This window comes from Cucurbita maxima, unplaced genomic scaffold (assembly GCF_002738345.1).
Source record: "Cucurbita maxima cultivar Rimu unplaced genomic scaffold, Cmax_1.0 Cma_Scf00026, whole genome shotgun sequence".
NCBI classification, from domain to species: domain Eukaryota; kingdom Viridiplantae; phylum Streptophyta; class Magnoliopsida; order Cucurbitales; family Cucurbitaceae; genus Cucurbita; species Cucurbita maxima.
This window is the reverse complement of record NW_019272042.1, coordinates 92,880-115,682: the sequence shown is the minus strand read 5'-3', so window position 1 is coordinate 115,682 and position 22,803 is coordinate 92,880. Positions and strand designations below refer to the sequence as shown.

Genomic DNA, 22,803 nt, shown 5'->3' with positions numbered 1-22,803 from the left:
TTTTGGTTTGATCAGTTGGAATGTTGTCAAATTTCAATACTGCGGGGAGAAAAACTAAGAACAGTCCGTACATTTTATCTCGGCTCTCCCATAAAAGGGAGCACGGGTCTTGATTGTGGTGAACCGAAAGTCCGCTGCAAATTTCATATAGGAGGAGAGTCATGGTATTGGGCTTCCTAATATCTACGGAGCATAGTTTAGTTTCTGTTGGGCTGAGGCCCAGAAAGAATTTATTCGTAAACGCTCTAATAATACTAATCTTATCTCACTACAATTAATCAATTGATTAAGCAGTAAATTTACATCACTTTTTACCTTCTCTTATGTTAAAATTTGTGGGTAAATTAGTACAAATTGAATTAAAACAAAATAATAATTAGAAATTTGTCCACAAAATTATGGGCCGGGTTAAAACGTATCCTAAAAATTTCGAAAATGTGAAAATTGAAGAAATGAAAGAGAAAATTATAAGAGTAGGAAGAGTCCATTTCTCCAAACCAAACCAGCAGCCGTGGGGACCACTACTACACACGCTGCCGCTCGCTCACTCTCTCTACAAAGGTGTATTCAGAAAATACTAATAAATCCAAAAATAAATTATATCAAATAAAGTCCCAATTCAAAAAATAAAATACAATAAACGAAGAGACTGATGCTAGAGGAGAATTACGATTTAGGACAAGAGTAGAGAGGAAAACATGGTGGTAGCAACGGCAGCGACAACGGCAACGGCGGAAGCTTTCACGTGAACGGCGGAGCTTCCAGGAGTACTGGTTTGCGCCTCAGCGCTAGGTGCATTGGCCGGCGAACCTTCCGGCGTCTCGGAAGGAGGAGCAGGCGGGGACGCGGCGAACGGAGACGGAGCCTTCGCGCTAGGACTCGGACTTGGAGCCAGAGACGGCGTGGGGGTAGGAGAGCTCACAGGTTCAGGTGCTGGCGCAGGCGAAGGAGACTTTCCGAACAACTCCGAAGGAAGTAACAGACTATCGACGCTGAAAATAGCGAGCGGAGTCGCGTCGAGGACTGTATCGGCGATTCTCGAGGATCCAACTCCGGTATGGAGAGTAACCGCATCCCCGGCCGTAGTCGTCGTAATGTCGAACTTGCCGGCACCGCTAGTAGCCAGAGTGTCGATTGGATCCTTAGTCGTCTTCAAGGCGCCGATGGGAGAGTAAGCGGCCAGAGCATGGTATAGAAGAAGCGAAACAACTTCAGCATTCGTGAGTTTACTCAGATCTGGAACTCCGTCTGCCTTGAACGCTTCGTCGTTTGGCGCAAATATGGTCAATCCTTTCTCAACCGCCGATTCGTAAGTCTTGATCACACCATTCGAAACAAGCAGCGACGCAAACGTCTTACATCCGGCTTTCTCGAGCAAAGCCGTGATGTTAACATCGGAAGCCGATGGAGCCGGAGCCGTCAAAATCCCCGGCGCGATTATCGGCGCACTGATCTCAATAACCGAAATGTTGTACGGAATCTGCTTAACCGACTTCGTGTAACTCGAATCGAGTTTAGATCCAGGCGCAGCGGAGCCGAATGCGACCTTACCGCCCTGGAGATCGGTAATGTTGACGAAACCTAGATTTCCAGGCGCGTGGCCAGTTGTCTGGTAGAGCGTGGTGGAGAGAGTGGTTCCGTTGGAGATCTTGTGGAGTTTCGCAGGATCGTAGTAGTCCAGGACAATGTGGAGACTGAGGAAGTTTTTGATGACGGAGAGAGGATGTTTGGCTACAACGGAGGAGAGAGCGCCATTGGAGACAACGAGGATGGTGATGGTCTGCCGGCTGTTAATCTCGTCGGCGAGTCTCGTCTGCTGCAGGTAGTTGCTGTAATCGCTATACTCAGGGAAGTTCTTAAGAATGTCTGTAATATTGTGGGCGGAGGCGGCAGTGGCTGCCGCGAGGGCGAGGAAGAAGAAAAGGGATTTGGAGGCCGCCATGGGAACAGGGAGAGGAGAAACAGACGGAGGTGGAGTAGGAAAGAACGGGGGGTTAAGGGAGTGGAGAGGGTATAAAAGGGTAGCCAACTAGGGTTAAAGGGAAGTTAACTACAGTTAAGGGTATTTTGGGGAATGTAGGAAAAAGGAGGCAAGGCGCTTTTGTACACAGCTGGAAATAACAAAAGTGGTTTATGTGCTTGGCGTATGGCACAGAGGTGGCTTCTTGCTTTCTCGTACTTTAGGCGGAATTACCCTTTTGTCCCGGAGCTTACCACTTGCAGTAGTTATTAAAATGTCTTTTTTTGTGGGGGGCGGGGGCAACGGTCACATTCTCAACCGTAAACAGAGAAGAACGTTGAGAGTTGGGTTCTTTGGTGGGAGTTTTTCTTTTCATTATTCTTTTTTATTTTTCTGTTTCATTTTCAATTTTGTTGTGAAATGCTTTACATATAACTAACAATAATGATAATATTTTTAACTCTATTTCAAACTTTAAGATCTTGTGCTCATTCAAACATTTTTCTTTTATTTTTTTTAACTTCAGTATGAATGTTCAAATGCGTAACAAATAGACTTTACGTTACCATTATAATTCAATTACAAATACCTGATGTTTTATCAAATTCATACATCAATAAACGATAAAAAGAAACCTATTAATCTCATATGAAGTAAAAGAAGAGCATAAGACGGGGTTAGCTTTCGTCACAGAATCTGTTTCTGATAAGATTTTCAGAATCTGACCTTTGGTTTCTGAGTCGATTGCTTGGTAATTTTTAGAACAAATCTTCCCTTTTAGACAATATTCTCATAACTCTCCAGCAACTCTTTGGGGCTAGTGATGCGGCGAGAGAATCCCATTGCCAGCTTATCGCACCCCTAATGGAACAAAATCTGCTGCTGCCCCAACACAACCACCACCATTAATGCAAATCCAGCTGCCAACTAAGAATGCTGAGCTATTCAAAGATGCCAGTTCGAAAAGAGTTTCATCACGATTCTATTTCAAGTTTTCCAGGTTGTTTTGGAAGAGGAGCTCAAAATAATTTTTAAAAGATAGTCATATTCTAGCAAACAGACACACAAGGCACATTATATATCCTAGTTTCAAATATTCATGGCTAAATTATGAAAGATAAAAAATGTCACAACTATACTTTTAAAAGTTACAACATTAATACTCTTGACCTTACATAGTCATCGTTTCAAAATTATACTAGGAGTACAAATTCTTAAGAATTTTAGACGAAAATGAAACTTGAAATAGTGTGGCAGTGATTTCATTCAAGGTCACTTACACACTATTTCAAGTCCCAATTTTAGTAAGAAATTCTAAGAGATTTCTACTTCAGTAGTAATTTTGAAAAGTTTATAAAATATCAAATTTCTGAAGATGTATAGGGACAATTGAAGGGTAATTTTTTTAAAAAATTTAACCATGATGCATAAAATGTGAAAGGTAATATTAACTTTGAGACTTGAAGCAATGAGATGATGGCATAGATCTTAATACAATGTGATGAAAGCATAGAGGGTAAATTAGAATCCAAATACAGCCACACAGTCACATTTTGTTTCTATTGATTGTATATACTTCAGAAAATTAAGAGGCTAAGCTTTAACAACTAAATGTAGTTCAGACTCTTGTAAAAGGAAACAAAGGGAACGGAATGATTGTAAACTTACAATTAAACAGCTGGTGATATTGTCATTGAAGGTATTTGCAACCCTGGCCTTGAGGTCCATCCCTTGCGGTTTCTATATTCAGTTATAGCCTGCAATCGCTTCCTCTCTTGAGAAGCAACTTGTGCAGATTTAAACGCCTATATGAAACATAGGAACAACAAAATTGTCAAGTACCCAAATGGGAGTGTTCATTTATCATTTAACTTGACCATGTAGAGGTAGATGTTACCTTCGGAACTGCAGTCAACTTCAATGGAGCTTCAACCACGTCACCAAATTTTATTTTTTCATGTCTTGGGAAGTCTAGATCCTCGTCTGATATGCCTTTTTTGTGTTTATTTTTCTTAGCCTCGTGATATCTATTAGAAATAAACGTAATGGATCAGTTAAATAAAGGGAACAAATGCTTCCCAGTTCATCAAGTTTCTACAACAGACCTACTATAACATGGTACATGACAAATGCAATCGAAATGACCACGATTCGAATACTGAAAATGGGTAGATAAACTAGTGCATAATTCTGTAATAGCCTTAAGTTCAATTGAAAAACCAGAGGATTAGGATATACTTCTAGAAAACCATAAGAAAACTGGTTGAAACATTGGAATTATATTTGAGAGTCCCTCCATCTCTCTGAATTACTTACAAATTCCTTGCTTTTACTCTGTACCCAACCTCATTCTTCCCTTGTATGCTTCCTTTGAGAACCCTCCATCATCCTTCCTTTGCAATTGCCAACAATTTCTCAGATTGAATATTGGTTGATTGTCTATCGTTTGCATGCCAGCCCTTATGTACTTAGATAGTTTCTTCCCCCCAAGTATCAATTTTGATGCCAATTCGATTGCTCTAATTTCGAAACTGCCAACAATCTTTCAGATTGAACATTGGTTGACTGTCTTTCGTTTGCATGCAGGCTCCTTAAAATGAATTAAGATAGTTTCTTCCCCCATTAATTTCGATTTCAATGCTCAAATTGGAGAGATTGCTCTAATATCACTTTTTATTCCATCCAGTATTTTTTCACTTCCAGGTCAAGTGTTCTAGTACCAATATTGATAGAGTAAATAGAACAGAAATATTTTCGAAATACTTGAAGAATATAGTTAAAATATTTGAAAAGACTGCTTCAAAAACTCAAAGTCTAACAAAACAATTGTTTCCTACATCACCTCCCTAATATACCCTTATATCTTAATATCCTTAATAATATTTCCAACACCAGCCCTAAAGGTATTCCTAAAACCATCCTCCTGAATAACTTTTTTTGGATAAAATTTTTTAGATTGCTTCCCTATCAATTAGCACTACTACTTCTTTCTCTCCGATTTTCCCTTCAAACACATATTCCCCTCATACAAAAAATTTCCTCGTTCTCACTCCCTGAAATAACCATGAACCCTTCTAACTAGTCTCCTTTGTGCATGCAATACTTCATGATGCCTCTTGCTCGCATAAGTCTCATTACAGCCTATCACATTGCTATGATTGAAATAAAAAGCACCTTGTATAATCAAATTGCTCAAAACTTTCCTTGGGCACCAAGTTGACAAAAATGAGGTAGATAGGGTCCTCTCAGATAGCCAAATTATGTCACTACCAAAAGGAAAACATTGGGACATTGCAATTTCTGGACGTTTCTCTTCATCATTTAAGCAATACGTTCAAAACTTATTTGTTTTATTTTCACTTATGGAGATGTAATTGGAATAAAAATGCAAAATGAACAAGTCATCTCAATAGTAAAAAAAACATGCAACCTCACAAAAGGTAAGGGAACAAATTTTTGAGGTGCAGTAAAATGCTTACTTTTTTTGGCGTTCCCGTTTCTTTAAACGTCGATTTGAATTCTCCGACAAGTCTTCAAAACGAAGGTCAGTAACCTGCTTTTTCTTTCGTTTTTTGTTTTTCTTCTCAGTGGACTTGCTTTGAACGTCATCATCACTCCCCGTAAGTTGAGGCATTTGTGAATTTCCACCATTTCCTTTGCTCTTTAAGTCAGATTTTCCCGGAGCTTCTTTTGGATGGTATTTCTGTATAGAACGTGGAAGTCAAACTACAACCGAGTAACACAGACTATAAGCATGTAATGCCGTTATCAAGGTCTTCAAGCAGGCAAACTTAACACGAGAAATTTTGCATCCCCATTCAGGGGGAGTAAGCTTAACCTCGTAACCACGCCGGATAAAATAACAGAATAAGCCATTTACTAAACAATAGAAACTACTAATATATATCTTCTACTCTAACGCCAAACCAGGTACGCGGTAAGACAAGGGCAACGGCAACCAAAGAAGAAGATGATGAAACGAAAATACTTGGGATGCCTAGTGATACTAATCTCAACTTTCTTGCACCCGAACTTACAACAACAACATTGGTTAGAGACTGAAATACTAAATGATACAATGCCAATCCTCTGTCACCTTGTCCAGTATAAGCCCTAAGACAAAATAATTCAAGTAAAACCCGATAACTGCAAACATACTAATCTGAGACAGAGAAGAATTAAAGAAAAATACCAATTACCTTTTCAGTAGTATCAACGGCTTCTCTCTTGCGCTTACGCTGAACATCCTCCGAGACCTTCTCAGACTCTGTAAGCACCAGGGGAGGAGATTATAGCCTGAAATAAAAGAAACTCATCGACAAACAAATAAACAAACCTTGAGGTCGAGGGGAAGTGAAGGACATTAATTTGCGGAGTTTGGAAGGTAGAGTATCGACTTGGGAAGCGTTCGGCGGCGGTGGGAGACGATCATAGCCTCCATGTGCGGCTCTGTAATTCCGCTCTCTCCTCCGTAGTCCTTTGCCACCCATCTCTCTCCCGAGAATAAAATTTACAACCCTACGTCGGAGTTGGAAACCGGAGTACAGCTGCAAGCGCCGCCGCCGAAAAAGACCGGAGGGAACTCTGCCGATGGCGTTTTATGAGAGGCAGAAAACAACGTAGGTTTGCGAGGGCAAAATCAAGGGAAAAATAAAAAGGAAATGAGAAAAGTATAGTTAAAAAAAGAATTTGAAAGTGAAATGACTTGTATGCCCTCACCCACTGAATATTAAAAAAAAAAAAATAATAATAATTTTTACTAGGGGGAGAATAAATAGAAAAGCATATGATAAAAAGAAGAATCATGGTCTAATAAGTAAGAGTTTGAGAGTAAAAAAATAAGCTATTTGGAGAAAATGCAATAATTATTTGCTTCAAATTGCTACAAATCTCATCTCTTTAGCCTCGAGTTTTTTCCCCTTGCATTCGAACTTTTTAGCGACAAACAATTTCAATTTAAGCTTCACCTAAAAAAGACAATTGCTTTCATACTATTTGTTTTCCAGTCGAATATAAAAAAGCACTAATACTCCCAAATTTCTCACCACAGCTGTCTCATTTCTCACATTCGGACACTCCAACATCGATGGCGGTGGAGACGGCAGCGTTCACGGCGCTCGGCGCTCTCTTGATCACGGCGGCGGCATCTCAAACCCCTCCGACGGCTTATTCTAATCACACAGTCGGTGGCCCTGCAGGTTGGTTCTTCAACGCCACCAAGAACATTTCCGCCGCCAATTACTCCTCCTGGGTAAGCTCAATCTCTCTTCTCCTCCTTTAGATTATATGTTCGTAATCGTCTTCTTGCTTCACTAATTTCTCTTCAACTATACATTACTGCCTTCATGGTTCAGGAATAAATGTGTTTCGGTTGCTTAGATCAACTAAACCAATGGATTTCTGCTATTTTCTCTTCATTAGTTCAGATTTGTGCTCAAAATCTAGATTTCTATTTCGCAATCTGAATTCGATAATCCGACTACGGGTATTGCTCTCTCTTATCAATCAATTAACTAACAGAACTTCATGGTCATTGTTTCGCTTGTCTTATTAATTGCAGTCTTCAGAACGAATTCGAATCACACCGTGATCCAGTCCTACAACTTGACGGCATTCCAGAGCTGCTCCTTCGACGACGCCTCCGATAACGACACGCTTCAGTACAATGGCGGAGATACCGACTTCAACAAGCCATTGATCATTCAAGTGCCACTGACCATCAAAGGTTCGAACTACTTCTTCTCCGACGCCAATGACGGAGTTCAATGTCAAGAAGGTATGGCCTTCGAGATCCAGGTCAATACCGGGCTCGGTTTGCCGCCAAGCCTGAATCAGCCGCCTCCACCTCCTTATGCGACGCCGCCGGATTCCAATTCGGTTCAGATGCCTCCATTGATGATTCCTCAAACAAAGAACAACGGCAGCCACAAAACCATCGCTAACTCACGCCGAGATTTCTTCTTCATCGCGGTGATGGTGTTGCTGCTACTCTGCTAGACGGCCGAGGTCAGATTCGAGATCACAGGCTTCCCTCCCTGTCCTCTGTGTGGCAGTTTTGTAATATATAGATATATATACTTCCAGTTCATTGATATCAATAGAGACGAGATTATAATATTAAAGAGTCTGAGCTCATTTTAATCAAAGAACTTCTACTTATCTCAAAATATGTCAAATCTACGAACTTCTAAGTTTGAGGGGGTGTGATTTTAGTGTAGAGACATTCAACGACAGAGAATGATAAAGGGAGGAATATAATGTCAAAGCAATTGCAAAACCTTTTTCCATTTGTAACCCAATAAATCCATTTTCTTTCTATGTGCCAATTCCATCCTCACATGTAGAACCAAAGCGCTCAAGCCTTCAACCAAAGTAGCCTAAAGCCACTGAAAATAAACGGAACAAACTCACAGCTTGTAAAACATTCTTCTGCCTCATTTTTTTTTAAAGGTAAACACTGTTGACTTTGTTAGACATGAGCTAGTAGAAACCAACAGTAATTGTTCAAAAAATGGGAAGATCCTAACCACAATCAAGTTGTATCTTCCTCTTTTGGATTCTCTCGAAGAATGTCGTCGTCATACGAAACTGGTACTCTTAATCTTTCGAGAACAGATGATCGTTTTTCTTCGGAATTTGATTCTTTAGATTGATTCTGCAAAGGAGTAAGGCTTTGGATGCTATCTGGTTGATCTTGAGAAGCTCCTTGTGAGAACAGGTGAAGAACTTCCTGAGAACTTGCTTTCCCAATTTCTGTAGCCTCCCGTCGGATATTTGGTTGCTTAAATTGTTTCTGCTCCATCATGAAATAAACAAAAAAACGTATGATCGCGATGATTATCATTCATGCTACCAAAATAGAAATAATCAATGAAGGATTAGCTTCACGGATAGGATCATCAGAAGAAATTGGATTTTGACATATTCTAACATAAGCATGAATTTCAAGAACAAAGAAACTAAGAAAGAAAAACAGATAGTAAATGAGCTCAACAATTTGAGAAATGTCATTAGATATAGGCTCCCTAGCGAACTAAGGCCACTCTGAATAAGATGAAAGATTCAGAAAGATGAAACGTTTGCCATGACAATTAAAAATCCTTTAAGAGTCTCCTCTAGGAACATTGATAGTATTTTTCTATGCGACCAAAATAAGAGTTGCACATTCAATTGGAAAGAACATGGAATACACCACGATGTCAAAAAGGTTTTGTTAAATACCTCAAACTCTTTCGCTCGTTTCATAATTTCTTTATAGGCATTTGGTTCCCGGGTTTTGATGATGCTCCATAATATGCCACCTCCAGTTCGAAAGCGCCTGCCATCTGCAGTCATCTGACCTCCACAAGCCTGAACTGCATTGACCTGGAGTTCCAACATGTCAACTTGTATAAATAGAACATAGAACATATGGTGTCATATCGTAGGAAGGGAAGTGCTAAAACAATTACAAGAAAAATCAACCACAGATTAGTGAAGCAACATCAGTAACTCAAAAGGGCAAAACAAGGCAATAAATGGTTATAATTTTTTAGAAGTGAAAACAGATTTTCAAGAGCCCACATATGAAAGCAAATCTCAAACCCTAAGATCAAAAATATGATAGGACATGCACAACTGAGCTGCATATTTTAGTTAAAAACTTGTTAAAAAGTACGTGTTGTTAAAAACTTCCCAGCACATTTCAACAAAGCCTAGATCAGTAAGAATAATCAGGTGGAGTAGTGGTTTCAGGGAAGTGGATGGAAAAGAGGGATTGTGAATTGTGATAATGCTAAAGTTTCTGTATAAAGTACAAATATCTTACAGAGATCATAACCAAAAAATGCTGGGAAAACAACATCAACTTATATAGCACAGATGCAGTAGTCCAGCCAAGATGGTTCACAGCTCAGAGAACAAGGTTTAAAAGGAGCAAATAGCTTCAGCAACAGAATCTGCAAGGGTAGGAAATAATACTGATTAAATATGAAGAGTGACTATGCGGTATGATACTTACTGGAGTCGAGACTGGATGGCCATAATTAGGCAGCCCAGTCAAAAACTTGTTGACGTGGTTTGGTTAGATAGGGTTTGTCAATTCGGTTCATTTCCAAACAAAACATAGAAAACCAGAAGAAAAGTTTTCAAACTAACAATGATGGATTATTCATAAATTTTCATCACTCAAGCAAAAAAAGTATTCTTCTATCAGGTTCAAAAAAGATAATAATTACCTCTTTGATAAATTCACTTAATGCAGAGACTCCCAGACAGCCTACAGCAGTGTACACCATATATGATTTTTTCTCTTTCAAACGTCTGCATGCATCCAACACAAACCTGAAAGAAACAAAAATCAGCATAATATAGAAGTCAGGGAAAAAATTGCTATTTCTTAATGGCTACTAATCAATCTATTAATCTATCCTTATTTGCTTCACAAAACTAATATGGATTCCCCAAAAACAAACTCTAAAGAAAGTGCAGTGTAATGCATACAACATGATTAGAAAATTTCACTTCACCTGTTAATATCAGTGCCATTTGAACCTGACTCGTATGTCTTTCTTTTGTTCTTCTTTTTCTTTGACCGACGTTTACGATTTTTACTTCTATGATCTATACTTGGCGCTTGGACATCTGTAAGACTGCTTTTCTCTGTACTGATATTGCCCTCAACGAGCTCTCCTTCTTCCACATCGACCATTTCAACATCATCATTTTCCAAGTCATCTTCTTCGTATATGGCCTCAAGTATGTTCTCTTGTCCATCCATAAGACGCCTTAATTCAGAGAAACAAAGATTTTCAGAAAATAATCAGACATCCTAGAGATGGTTTCAGGGAACACATATAAACTGCAACTTGTAATTAGCAGGATATGCAAAACGAAAATGTAATCAACACTTAAATAGCTTTTGGGAGTTCAATGAGATTAAAACTACTCAAATGTAAAATGCCAAAATTGGATGACAACACTTCTTTTTCTTTTTTCTCCAACAATCTGTGCCTACCCCAAGGCGAAAGAGGCATCAAGATGGTAACTGGTCGTCATTGTCAACAATGTTGAAAGAATCATAAGGAACTTCTTTCGCGAGGTAAGCTGTGAAAAATGGTGGCTCCCATTTTGTTCCTTGGAGCAAAGTCAACCTCTTCCCTTAATGTAAATAAGAATTTGGCTCTCCACTCTAAAAAGGCTTTGGAAATTTCCATCGGAGGAAGGCTCCCTTAGATGGCAGAAATTCATTGCTCAAAAGAATGGCACTAACCCAATATTGAAACTATAAACACTAGAACATACAAACAACAACTCTAAAACTTGTAAATATTTCATCCAAAAAAGAAGTGCAACAATTCATATCCTGACCAACCATAGCTTCAATAGAAGAACCAGAAATGTAAATTTAAAACAACACAGAGCGAATTTCACTCAACAACCTCCCACTAATTAATTGAACTTGAAGGGTGAGTGGCATACAAAAATAAAATTCAGGCATCTTAGTACAAACCATAGAAGAACAGGAGAAAAAGAACTTAAAATTGAAATGGGTGCGGATCAAATGCAATCGAAATTTAAATTTACAACTTACCCAGAGAGTGGAGAAAGAAAGTAATAGAGTGGGCGATGAAGCTTTAACCGGAAATCTAGAGGGTATATCGAAAGAGAGGAACGGAAGGAGAGGGGATGCGACTGCGGCGGAGATGGCGTTCCGGCGTGGGTTGTGGTTGTAGTAGAGAAGAGGGTACGAAGATTGGTGAAGAAGGAAAAACGGGATAAAAGGGCGCTGAACTGCAGATGGAGTGGGAGGGAGAATAAATAGTATTTAGGGTTTTTTTTTTCTTTTTTTTTTTTTTTAAAAAAAAGAACTATTTATAACATAAAATAAATGCATTTTTTTTTAATATTGTTGACGTGGCATTTGAAATTTGAAATTTTGAAAAAAAAATCAAAATAATTTATTTCTCTTAAATTATCTCTAATATCACTCTTTTAGCATTAAATGGAATTATTATTATTATTTTGGGTAGAAGTTTTCTTAAATTTAGGCATGAACAGATATGATTGTCTATGATTCAACACTTCTCAAACATGTACCACACGATGAAGCCTCCCTTAATTTAATACTAAAACAAGAGGGAAAAGAATTATTAAGAGAGGGAAGAGGAGGATCGAAGATTTGATCTCCTTTTTGTTTGTTCTTGCGGATGAACATGGGAAGTTTGAATTAAATGCATTGAAGGTGAAACTAAGGGGTGAAGATTTCCGGCTCTGTCCTACCATTTTCCTTGATTCATCAAATCTCATGGGCGAGACGGGAAGGCATTGATACCACCGCCCATTCTCTCTCATATCTCTCTTGTAAACATCAACGACCCATTCGAAGAAACAAATCAACCGTTTCAGAAAAGCCATAAAATCTGTGCGTTTATACAGAGAGGGGCGCTTGATGAATTTAATTATTATCCCTTTCGAAACGGTGCGAGCGTGACCCATTTCCATTTTCCTTTCTCTCACGAATCTGCCTCTGTTTTTTCTTTACTCAACCGCGCGAAACTCGGTGACCCGCCTCCCGTTTCTGCTTCTCCTTCTTCCTATTCCAATTGTTTGGTAATTTTCTTATTGGTTTTGTTGTTGTTGCTGCAATTTGTGTTGTCTATACTGCGATCTGATTGTTTGTATCTCTTTGTAGTTTTTTGTTCTTCATTTCTTTCTGGAATTGGGGTTGAGAATTCCGCGAAAATGGTATTGATTGCTGGGATCTTTATGGGGGTTATCTTTGGGATTGCATTGATGGCCGGGTGGCAGCACATGACGAGGCACAGAAGCACCAAAAGAGTTGCGAAGGTAAATTGTTCATTCTGTGTATTTTAGGATGTTTTTGGAGTCTCTTCAGCTTATCTTGCTCAAACTCGTGTTAATTTTCGTTCATTTCTTTCTCTGATTTGGTGATTGGGTAGGCTTATTATATATATATATATATACATATCTTGTTCATACATTGAATTCTGGCTAACTGCATTGCTTATTTGACAAATTTCTTATGATATATACTGCCATTTGGTCATAATGCTTATTATAAAAGGACTGGGGACTGTCACCTTTCATAGGCTTGACTTGATTGGATCATGGCTGCAGGAGCTTTTCATTTATTTTTCATTTATTTTTCATTGATGGCTCCTGAGCAGAGATTGTAGTTCTTTATAAATTTGTTAAGAAAGCACCCATAGTTTCTTCTCGAAATATTTGAATTTATCAATGTGGTCAGAAAAAGATAATGCAATTTGACTGGAAAAGAAATGTTTTGACATTTGTTTATGAGTTATAGTGGACCTAAAGTTTGGCCATTACTTTGTTATCTGAGAACACGTTTGTTGTTGACTTCCTTGCACAGGCCGCTGATGTGAAAATTCTCGGTTCTCTCAGTAGAGATGATTTAAAGAAATTATGTGGGGACAATTTTCCCGAATGGATCTCCTTCCCAGTTTATGAGCAGGTCCCTTTTTTTTCTATGCTTCTCTTTTTTATGTTCAAATGAAATGCTTTATCACACTACTTGAATTGTTTTTAAATTTTCAAATCATAGTGCATGCGAGGGTCGATAAGACAAAGTTATGCAATGAAACTCTTTCTATTAACGATTCTAAGTTTCTTGAAAATTTTCCACCCATGAGCATTGTTCATGATGTTAAACCTGGTTTATTTCTATTAACGATTCTTTGTCTTTGAGCAGTAAACTTAGAATTGCGTTGATTATAATACTTCAATCACTTTTATTTTTGTATGTCTACTAAATTGAGATTGTACTTTCATCATATTTTTGTTCTATCATTTTAGGTGAAATGGCTTAACAGGCTACTCAGCAAAATGTGGCCATTTGTTGCAGATGTAAGTTTATTCGCTACATTTGCAGTGTTAAACTTTATTTACAAATATCCTACTTGTAACATCTCTTCTAAGATCATAGTATTAAGGACACATCACGTTTTTGTATTAATGTGGTTTATATTTTACCCTCTTTGGGTTTATCATCCAACTTTCCTTAAGAACTCCAAGAAATAATGAAGATTCTTTGTTTGTTGCTTTAATATTGAGAACATGCTAATATCTTTTTTCGTGAAAACTGTTGATCATCATGCATTTTGAGATGACCCATATGCTCTTGTGAGTTCCCTGAAGTTGTCTGCCTACTTACAGGCAGCAGAATTGGTGATAAAGGAATCTGTTGAACCTCTGCTGGAAGAGTACAGGCCCCCAGGAATTACTTCATTGAAGTTTAGCAAATTATCTCTTGGCTCAGTGGCGCCTAAAATTGAAGGTATGGTCTAATTATCCTGCATCTCCCGTTGGCAACATTCTGTTCGTAGTTAGGTTACACTCTCAGATCCTGTCCGATGTATTGTTTTCTTGAAAATATGTTGAGAGCTAGTCCTTTGTGTCAGCCGGATTAACATATGCCTACAGCTCCCATTCCTCCAACTATCCTTGTTGTCTCTTTCCCTCTTAGCCCGCCCATCTCCATTTGTGCAGTCCATGAAATACTCATTGTTACCCGAGTTCTTTTCGTCAAAATATTCTCTCTTTTTTTGGGTATTGGATTTTCCTTATTTTTGCAGGTATACGTGTTCAGAGTCTAAAGAAAGGTCAGATCACAATGGATGTTGATTTTCGATGGGGTGGAGATCCTAGCATCATTTTAGCTGTTGAAGCCGCACTTGTTGCTTCAATACCTATTCAGGTAGGTGCATGATATAGGTTGTTTTAATGTTTATTTTGTAGTTTTCCTTACCTAATGTGCTATGACCTTGAATGCGTTTGTTTGACCGATATTATATATTTTTTATGCTACAGCTGAAGGACCTTCAAGTTTTTACTGTTATTCGGGTTATTTTTCAACTCGCTGAAGAGATACCTTGTATTTCTGCTGTTGTTGTGGCCTTGCTTGCTGAGGTACTTTATGATATTCCATATATATGGTTACAGACAGTGATGGTTTGTTTAATTGTACCCTTGATGAGGGTTATGGCTTAAAGTGTTTGGCTGTTGTTCGAAATCATTGAACTTTAAGAAATGCTACTTAGTTATTTTTCTGTTTTCAATCAGCCGGAGCCAAAAATTTTGTACAATCTGAAGGCTGTTGGTGGAAGCATAACTGCTATTCCTGGAATTTCAGATATGATTGATGTAAGTTTCTTCGAACTTCTTAAAATTTTTAAATTTATATCTTTCTGTGATATGTTTTGGTTTTTTACATTGATTATTTGCTTATGTCACGTGTTGCAGGATACCGTGAATACAATTGTTACTGATATGCTCAAATGGCCCCATCGGATTGTCGTTCCAATTGGTGGAATTCCTGTCGATTTAAGGTTACCTTATTTCTCTCTTTGGACTGATGATATTGGTTGGTTTCCGCCATTCTTCCTGAGCAATTGTTTTTCTCTTAATTAATTTGCAGTGAGTTAGAGCTTAAACCACAAGGAAAGCTTACTGTGACCGTGGTGAAAGCTAACAACTTGAAGAACATGGAAATGATAGGAAAATCAGATCCTTATGTTGTTGTGCATATTCGCCCGCTATATAAGCTCAAAACAAAAACAGTTGAAAACAACCTCAACCCTGTTTGGAACGAGGAACTTGTACTGATTGTAGAGGACAAGGAGACACAGTCGGTTATCTTCGAGGTTCTGAAGCACTCGTACTCCTTTTTTGTTCAGTTTCTTTCTCCTTATGCTTTGCACTAGATGGTTATATGCCTTTGGAAGCATCGGTTTTATCCGTCATCGCCCATTTTGCAGCTGATTACTTTTTGTCTGTGGCTAAATAATAGGCCATCGCTGCAGATCAGATGTTGATTGAAATTGGTTGAAGTAATGAATGTTATTTGTTTACACTTTGATCAGGTTTTTGATAGGGACATTGGTCAAGATAAGCAACTGGGGATAACAAAATTATCTCTGGTTGATCTTCGAAGAGAGGTCACTAAGGAGGTCGAGTTGCGATTGCTTGCATCACTCAACACACTGAGAGTGAAAGACAAGAAAGATCGAGGAACTCTTACAATCAAGGTAGAGTTCGGTCAACTATTTCTCTTATTGTTTACAAGCTGTTTGACAAATTTTATTCGGGTTTGGTGGTGGCACAGGTTCATTACCATGAGTTTAACAAGGTGGAGCAGTTGAAAGCCCTGGAAGAAGAGAAGAGGATCCTTGAAGAGAGACAGAAACTGAAGGAGGAGGGAGTTTTAGGTAGCACAATGGATGCCCTGGAGGGAGCAGCATCTTTTGTTGGATCTGGTGTGGGCATGGTGGGCACTGGCATTGGCACCGGAGTTGGTATGGTGGGAACCGGCATTGGTTCCGGTGTCGGCATCGTTGGAAGCGGCATTGGTACTGGCCTTGGTGCTGTTGGCAGTGGCCTTGGTGCTGTCGGCAGTGGCCTCTCCAAAGCTGGAAGGTTTATGGGGCGGACCATCACCGGCCAATCTAGTCACTCCAGAAGGAGCAGTTCTTCCAGCATGCACGAAAATGGTGGAGCAAGGCTGTTGTAGTTATGTTCGTTGGTGCATAGTGTGACAGCTAGGAATTGTGAAATATCGACCGGGTTTGTATCGTTCTAAATTCTTTTATCTTTTTTTTTTTTTTTTTTTCGTTCAGCTCATAGTGATTTCATGTCTTATATATATTCGAAATGGGAAAGTTTGCATTAATCTTGTGAAGTTCTTCCATATGAAAAAATAGTTTGTATGCATCTTTTCTCGATCATTTCGAATAAATGTAATCTATTGCTATGATTCTGGTTCTCGTACTAAACACTGTTTGAGGTACGAGTCCGAGCTCATCTTGCGTGACATAGTTAGGAGTCTTGGGTTAAGTCAAAGAGGAGGTTAGAGGCATAATTAGGACATGAACTGGTTAGAAAGAAGAGCAAAAGAAGTGATATGAGTTTAAAGAGCATCGCTGTCGAACCTACTCCTATTCAATGCTTCGGCCCCACGTTCCAAAAAACATTAAATGACTAAATCCCAAAGAAGAGCATCTTATGGAATAGCAGCTCTTTAACAAAGAAAACACAACGGATATGACGTCCTACCTTAACCTTAAGCAATATGTCTAATCAAAAGTCCCTTCACATGTAAGAGTTCAGGCCCACCGCTTGCCCACGTCCTTGTTGGTATTTGTTCATCTCTCTAATTAAGTGGGATCTCACAATCCACCCCTTTGGTCCCAGCGTCCCGATTAACACACTGCTCAGTGTCTGGCTTTATACCATTTATATCAGTCCAAGTCTACCGTAAATATTGTTCTCTTTAAACTTTTCTTTTCAAGTTTTCCCTCAAAATTTTTTAAAACGTCTGTTAGGGAGAGGTTTCCACACCCTAATGTTTCGATTATTCTCTCTAACCGATGTGAGATCCCACGAAATACCAATAGATAAATATTTGATACATTTTAAAAAATTGAATGTCAGAGAAGGGGTGTGTGAGCATTTAAGCTAAAGAAGAATGGGCAATACAATACAAAACCCATTGCTTCAATGTGATTGAGGCTTTTTGTAGCTTTGTTTGTAGTTGAAAGTGAACTTACTATATACCACATTTAATGATTCTACTCCTTTTGTTCTCACTCAATGCACCTTCACATACCTCTTTAAACAATATTCCACCTCTTCTTTTTTTTGGACTACTTTCTCGGGTCTTCTTTGGTGTGGTTAAAACGTAGTTTCAGTATCTAATGTTTTTATTATTCTTTTGTTTATCGTATCACATGTCAGCATATATATGGACCATCGATTTTGGAGACAGTGTCTTATCTACTACCATTTGCTCATATTAACTCATTATTATTTTCTTAAAACTTTGGTTAAATTACAATTTAGTTGATTTTATAAACACAAAACTATGATATTTAAAGTTATAAATGTTAATTTTTAATTTAACTTTTTAAATTTATTTTTAAAAATAGAAATTATGTGGAAATTATATATTTTAAATCATTTGTTTTTCTCAAGACAGAGAGTAAAACAAGAAGTAGCATAGAAGTGAATCCCACCTGTCTCTTTGTTGGAATTCCCACAAATAAATTACCAATCTATTGTTTTTAGTTCATTAATGTTAGATTCTTTTCACGAAGCTCTTTTTATTATTATTATTATACTTTTTTTTATGGTAAATATAAGCACAAAAACTTAGTAGTTAATAAATATTTAAAATTTGTTATTGTTTATTTTATTTTTAAAAAAAATCACAAATTTTTGTCTAGAAATTTAAATGGTAAGATCGTCGTTATCACATGTTTTTAATTAAAAAACATATTAAAATAAAATCAATAAAGAAGCGATGTTATTATATTAAAAACCAAACAAAGTGAATATACTCCTTATCTTAAAATCGGATATTCATATTTCCTAATATTCAATTATTGTTAAAAAAAGACTTCAATTTAGTGATGATGAGAATTTGATAGAAAAAGAAACCAATAACATCAAATTATTAAATAAATAAATAAATGAGTGGTAAAAACAAGTTTCCATATTTACCCATTTGTTACCTCCAAAATTAATTGGTAAATATGATCATTTTTTTCCAACTCAATAAAAGATTAATATCCTTTTAAAAAAATAGTTATTGTGTGAAGATGACAATTTTATGAATAATAATTAAAAAAAAAAACATGATTACGAAGCTATGTCCAATTTAATTTAATCTATTTAGTAGATTAAGGATTCGAATTCTATCTTTGATTTCATTTATTTTTTTCATTTATTTTCTTCATATATATGTAAATATATTTTAAAATGGAAATGATTAAAGAAGGTATAAGGTGAAGTTTGAATATTAAATGAGTTATTGACCAAAAGCATGTGATGTTTCCATTTTCCACATTTTTTCATGATTGTTGTTATTTATAATAATATATGATTGGAATTTAAACGGCCTTCTATGATTTAAAATATTTTAATATAATATTTTTTTCTTTCACAGCATAACCATCCATCTCTCTCTCTCTTCAAATTTAGCCTTAGTTTCATATTTGTAGAAATGTATACGTTTTATTTGTTTGGTTTTTTATATTCTGAAAAATAATTTTAAATTACATAAAATAACTTTACGCTGAGAAAAGGGAGCTCGCCAACTGGTTCATTAATAAAAAACGATTGTGGCTCGTACTTTACCCAACTCACGCGGGTCGCCTTTGGGCTAATGACTAGCCTTGGGGTCGCTCATTTTTTGTTGACCCATGGAGTTTAGCTTCCTCCTCTTTAGATCAATCCCACGTAGGTGAAACTTCTTTTAGGTTATTTCTCCGTGAACGTATGTATGTATGTTTGAAAAAAAGAAAATAGTTAAGAACAAATTGATGTAAAATAAAAATAAATTATAACATTTTTGGAGGCTTAGATTACGATGGAAGGGTATGTTCCCAAGATAACCTCTAACTTGTTGGGAGATTGGTGAGATTCGAAAATTTCCACCAAATAAAAAAGTAACTAAAAAGGACACTTTCTACGCGCGGCACATGTGGCGCGTGGGGGAAGGAGCCAAATTCAGTGCCGTAGATCCCACCAACGTGGGTTCATTGAGTACTTGATTTAGGGAATCACAAGTCAATCCACGCGCATAAGATTCGCGCTTGTATGCACCTCCTACCTTAAGTGCTTCCCACGTATACGCTTGACATGCGGGTTACGGAACAGTGAAAACCAACCAATTAAGAGGCTGACACGTCTCCCATAAAATCCAGGCCATTCGTCTGTCACCGTCGAAGAAAGACCACGTTCTCCTCAGCGAGTCCCGTTAAAATTTATATTGGTTTAAGAATTAAAATTAAAATTAAAATAATCCATTTTTATAAACTCTAAATTTATCTGAAGCGTATTCGAACCCAGAAATTAAAAATTCACAACTCATTATTAAATACCTTGAAAATTCATAATGAAATAGATAAATTGTAATTTAAATTCTATATTTTTTTTGCGTGAAAAAATAATTAATCTTATTTGGATTATTAATTTTCGTATACGATGAAGATTTGAATATCTGTTCATGCGGGGGCACTGTTGGAATTTAAGAAAAGTGTAGAGGGGCTAGATTGAAATTTACATAATCAATAGGACCAAATAGAAATCTGAAGTGTAATTTAAACCTTTTTTAAAAAATTATTTTTTTTTTTATTTACAGTTCCAAGGGGGAAAGAGAGAGGACTTCTTCCTCTTCTTCTTCTTCTTCTTCTTCTTCGCTGTATTTCTCTTCNGTCTGACTTCACAGTCTTTCGCCTCTCCTTCTTCTCCATCACAATGAATCTTACACTCCCCTGAACCACCCAACCCTTCCTTCATTTTTCTAACAATCATGCCATCTCTCTCTGCCGCCCCACCGCCGCTCACCGTCAGCCACCGCCACCACCACCACCACCACCGCCCAAGCCGTCTTTTCATCATTCTAGCCACATCCATAACCGCATCGCTTATCATTCTCCTCTTGACCATTTTCCTTCTCTACCGCAAACTCTCCCGCAACAGAACCGCTCCTTCAGAAACCCACCAAGAAAATCCCCAAAAACTCCCCCGCCGTTTCTCCTACTCCCTCCTCCGCCGCGCTACGGCAGCGTTTTCCCTCTCCAACCGCCTCGGCCACGGTGGTTTCGGATCCGTATACAAGGCCGTCCTCCCCTCCGGCCTCTCCGTTGCCGTCAAAATCATGGACTCCCCCGGTTCTCTTCAGGGCGAGCGCGAGTTTGACAATGAGCTCTCGATCGCCTCTGTACTTAACAACCCTAACATTGTCTCCCTTCTCGGCTACTCTTCCGACCGGCGCCGCAGAAGACTGATTCTAGTTTACGAGCTTATGCCCAATCGGAGCCTTCAGGATGCCCTGTTCGATCGAAAGTGCCCCGAGCTTATGCCATGGCGTAAGAGGTTCGAAATTTCTCTTAGCGTTGCTTCTGCTTTGCAATATCTTCACCATATTTGTAACCCCCCTGTAATTCATGGCGATATTAAACCTAGTAATATTCTGCTAAACGCCGATTTCGAGGCTAAAATTGGGGATTTCGGCCTCGCAAGGCTGAAATCGGAGGAGGAAGATGGCGATGATGGTGGTAGAGGTAGAGAGATTACCGGAGATAATGGGTCGATTTTGGAGGAAAACGAGAGTGTTCTGATTTCTGAGTTTGAGGAGAATGTTGGTATGGATCGTTTGCCTGATAGCTGTGTGGTTACTGTTCTTGATTCGCCGGAGATGGTGGTGACACCAGCTACCGATAAAGTGAGTTTATCAGAAGGGAATTTTGATAGGATTAGTGTTGAGGGTGGGATGGAGAGGAAGAAGGGTGGGTCTGGAAGGGATTGGTGGTGGAAACAGGAAACTAGTGCCATTGATGGTTCAGAATCTGGCAGAGTTAAGGATTATGTGATGGAATGGATTGGAAATGAGATCAGTAAAGACAGACCCAAGAATGAATGGGTTGAATCTAAAAGCTCCATTGCTTCTTCAAGTGGTAAAATGGAGCAGAAGAAGCAGAAGAGGAGACTGGAATGGTGGGCTTCTTTGGATGAAGGGCGAATGAGGAAGCGAGAGAAGAACAGGAAGAAGCCAAGGGAGTGGTGGAAGGAGGAGTTCTGCGAGGAACTTGTGAGGAAGAAGAAGAAGAAGAAGAACAGCAACAAAGAGCTCAGCTCAAGTAGTTGCAGAGATTTATGGTGGCAGCGAGATGAAGATTCAATCAATGAGAGGAAGACGAAGAAGAAGAAGAGTGGCATTGATTGGTGGTTGGATGGATTGAGTGGCGATCTTAGAAATGGAAGAAGAAATAGCCTAGATGAAATACCAAAGAGTGGTGGAATCAGTAGCACTCCTAGTATGAGAGGAACTGTTTGTTATATCGCCCCCGAATACGGTGGGGGAGGGCAGATATCCGAGAAATGTGATGTCTATAGCTTTGGTGTTTTGCTACTCGTTCTAGTTTCGGGGCGGCGACCACTACAGGTTATGGCGTCTCCAATATCAGAATTCGAGAGGGCTAATCTGATCTCGTGGGCTCGACAACTCGCGCGCAATGGGAAACTGTTGGATCTCGTGGATCCATCCATTCATTCGTTGGATAAGGAACAGGCATTGGTTTGCATTACAACTGCACTACTATGTTTGCAGAGATCACCATCGAAACGGCCTAGCATGAAGGAGATTGTGGCAGTTCTTGCAGGGGAGGCGGAGCCACCCCATTTACCGTTCGAGTTTTCTCCGTCGCCGCCGTCGAACATGCTGTTCAAGTCTCAGAGGAAGGGCGGGCAACTATGAGCTGGGTTATATTTTGATTTTGATTGAGTGTAAACTTTGTGGAAATGGGTGTTTTGGTTCCGTTGGTGTTGATCAGAAATGGATTGATGAAGTAATGGTTTCGGCAGAAGATCCCCTCAAGTTGGTGAAGTTTTAGGAAAAGAGGAAGTGGGATTATTAAAAAGAAAGCGAAGAGAATAGCATGACCAAAAAGGGCAAAGCTTTTCCTTAATCCACAAACTTCATAACTGCCCTCACACCCTCAAATCATCCCATCACTGACTTTCACCTCATAAAGCTCTCTAAAACGCCAAACCTTTTACTTTTCAAGTTGACATTTTTTTCCCTTTTCTTTTCTTTGTTTCTGTGCTTAACTAGCATCAGTTTCAGTACGTCCTTTTTCCTGCCAAAAGCGAAGGGGGAAGGTCCATTGCGTTAGCATGTCCGGTTGGGTTGGGTTGCCATTTTAACCTAAAAATACACCAACCACACGTAACAAATCTTATAAACTATTTCAAAATAATTTGCATGTAATTCTTTATTAAAAAATATGTATATAAATAAATAAATATAATGTTTAAATTTT

The 22,803-nt window shown here is 38.4% G+C and overlaps 6 protein-coding genes across 10 annotated transcripts; 3 read left to right on the top strand and 3 right to left on the bottom strand.

The window, feature by feature from the left end:
• Positions 1-453: 453 nt before the first annotated feature.
• On the bottom strand, positions 454-1,989 carry LOC111498939 (fasciclin-like arabinogalactan protein 10). The gene has a single exon (XM_023150323.1). It carries the CDS (start codon positions 1,940-1,942, stop codon positions 674-676), a length of 1,269 nt encoding a protein of 422 aa, XP_023006091.1. The 5' UTR covers positions 1,943-1,989; the 3' UTR covers positions 454-673.
• A 522-nt stretch (positions 1,990-2,511) lies between these two features.
• Positions 2,512-6,631, bottom strand: LOC111498941 (probable H/ACA ribonucleoprotein complex subunit 4). Of its 4 annotated transcripts, none has more exons than XM_023150325.1 (6): positions 6,297-6,631; positions 6,160-6,227; positions 5,440-5,663; positions 3,858-3,987; positions 3,629-3,765; positions 2,512-2,901 (listed from the first exon to the last, which is right to left on the bottom strand). In XM_023150325.1, exons 1-5 carry the CDS (start codon positions 6,448-6,450, stop codon positions 3,631-3,633), a joined length of 711 nt encoding a protein of 236 aa, XP_023006093.1. In that variant the 5' UTR covers positions 6,451-6,631; the 3' UTR covers positions 2,512-2,901; positions 3,629-3,630. The 4 variants fall into 4 exon arrangements, with proteins under 4 accessions (XP_023006093.1, XP_023006094.1, XP_023006095.1 ...); XM_023150326.1 differs by having other exon boundaries at positions 2,512-2,896; XM_023150327.1 differs by having other exon boundaries at positions 2,512-2,842.
• Positions 6,632-7,366: 735 nt separating this feature from the next.
• On the top strand, positions 7,367-8,063 carry LOC111498942. Its single transcript, XM_023150330.1, has one exon. The coding sequence runs from the start codon at positions 7,487-7,489 to the stop codon at positions 7,955-7,957; it is 471 nt and encodes a 156-aa protein (XP_023006098.1). The 5' UTR covers positions 7,367-7,486; the 3' UTR covers positions 7,958-8,063.
• A 150-nt stretch (positions 8,064-8,213) lies between these two features.
• Positions 8,214-11,754, bottom strand: LOC111498940. Its single transcript, XM_023150324.1, has 5 exons — positions 11,532-11,754; positions 10,468-10,725; positions 10,177-10,282; positions 9,182-9,325; positions 8,214-8,753 (listed from the first exon to the last, which is right to left on the bottom strand). Exons 2-5 carry the CDS (start codon positions 10,716-10,718, stop codon positions 8,493-8,495), a joined length of 762 nt encoding a protein of 253 aa, XP_023006092.1. The 5' UTR covers positions 10,719-10,725; positions 11,532-11,754; the 3' UTR covers positions 8,214-8,492.
• A 258-nt stretch (positions 11,755-12,012) lies between these two features.
• On the top strand, positions 12,013-16,733 carry LOC111499072 (synaptotagmin-4-like). 2 transcript variants are annotated; one of them, XM_023150523.1, is made up of 13 exons: positions 12,013-12,550; positions 12,633-12,787; positions 13,335-13,436; positions 13,778-13,828; positions 14,138-14,258; positions 14,557-14,678; positions 14,792-14,890; positions 15,044-15,124; positions 15,224-15,309; positions 15,399-15,624; positions 15,844-16,008; positions 16,086-16,289; positions 16,335-16,733. In XM_023150523.1, the coding sequence occupies exons 2-13, from the start codon at positions 12,683-12,685 to the stop codon at positions 16,488-16,490; spliced, it is 1,518 nt and encodes a 505-aa protein (XP_023006291.1). In that variant the 5' UTR covers positions 12,013-12,550; positions 12,633-12,682; the 3' UTR covers positions 16,491-16,733. The 2 variants fall into 2 exon arrangements, with proteins under 2 accessions (XP_023006291.1, XP_023006290.1); XM_023150522.1 differs by having other exon boundaries at positions 12,015-12,550; positions 16,086-16,733.
• Positions 16,734-20,105: 3,372 nt separating this feature from the next.
• Positions 20,106-22,588, top strand: LOC111499136 (receptor-like serine/threonine-protein kinase At2g45590). The gene has a single exon (XM_023150622.1). The coding sequence runs from the start codon at positions 20,292-20,294 to the stop codon at positions 22,236-22,238; it is 1,947 nt and encodes a 648-aa protein (XP_023006390.1). The 5' UTR covers positions 20,106-20,291; the 3' UTR covers positions 22,239-22,588.
• The last annotated feature ends 215 nt before the right edge of the window (positions 22,589-22,803 follow it).

What these genes read in the sequence shown, in the direction of transcription:
- LOC111498939 (XM_023150323.1), bottom strand. Translation starts at nt 1,942, where the DNA reads ATGGCGGCCTCCAAATCCCTTTTCTTCTTCCTCGCCCTCGCGGCAGCC.
- LOC111498941 (XM_023150325.1), bottom strand. Translation starts at nt 6,450, where the DNA reads ATGGGTGGCAAAGGACTACGGAGGAGAGAGCGGAATTACAGAGCCGCA. An exon ending in CACTTCCCCTCGACCTCAAG is followed by an intron (nt 6,228 to 6,296) that starts GTTTGTTTATTT and finishes TGGTGCTTACAG; the next exon opens with AGTCTGAGAAGGTCTCGGAG. An exon ending in CCGTTGATACTACTGAAAAG is followed by an intron (nt 5,664 to 6,159) that starts GTAATTGGTATT and finishes CGTTCTATACAG; the next exon opens with AAATACCATCCAAAAGAAGC.
- LOC111498942 (XM_023150330.1), top strand. Translation starts at nt 7,487, where the DNA reads ATGGTCATTGTTTCGCTTGTCTTATTAATTGCAGTCTTCAGAACGAAT.
- LOC111498940 (XM_023150324.1), bottom strand. Translation starts at nt 10,718, where the DNA reads ATGGATGGACAAGAGAACATACTTGAGGCCATATACGAAGAAGATGAC. An exon ending in TAAGTGAATTTATCAAAGAG is followed by an intron (nt 9,326 to 10,176) that starts GTAATTATTATC and finishes TTGGAACTCCAG; the next exon opens with GTCAATGCAGTTCAGGCTTG. An exon ending in AACGAGCGAAAGAGTTTGAG is followed by an intron (nt 8,754 to 9,181) that starts GTATTTAACAAA and finishes ATGATGGAGCAG; the next exon opens with AAACAATTTAAGCAACCAAA.
- LOC111499072 (XM_023150522.1), top strand. Translation starts at nt 12,683, where the DNA reads ATGGTATTGATTGCTGGGATCTTTATGGGGGTTATCTTTGGGATTGCA. An exon ending in TGTGGCCATTTGTTGCAGAT is followed by an intron (nt 13,829 to 14,137) that starts GTAAGTTTATTC and finishes GCCTACTTACAG; the next exon opens with GCAGCAGAATTGGTGATAAA. An exon ending in TTGTGGCCTTGCTTGCTGAG is followed by an intron (nt 14,891 to 15,043) that starts GTACTTTATGAT and finishes GTTTTCAATCAG; the next exon opens with CCGGAGCCAAAAATTTTGTA.
- LOC111499136 (XM_023150622.1), top strand. Translation starts at nt 20,292, where the DNA reads ATGCCATCTCTCTCTGCCGCCCCACCGCCGCTCACCGTCAGCCACCGC.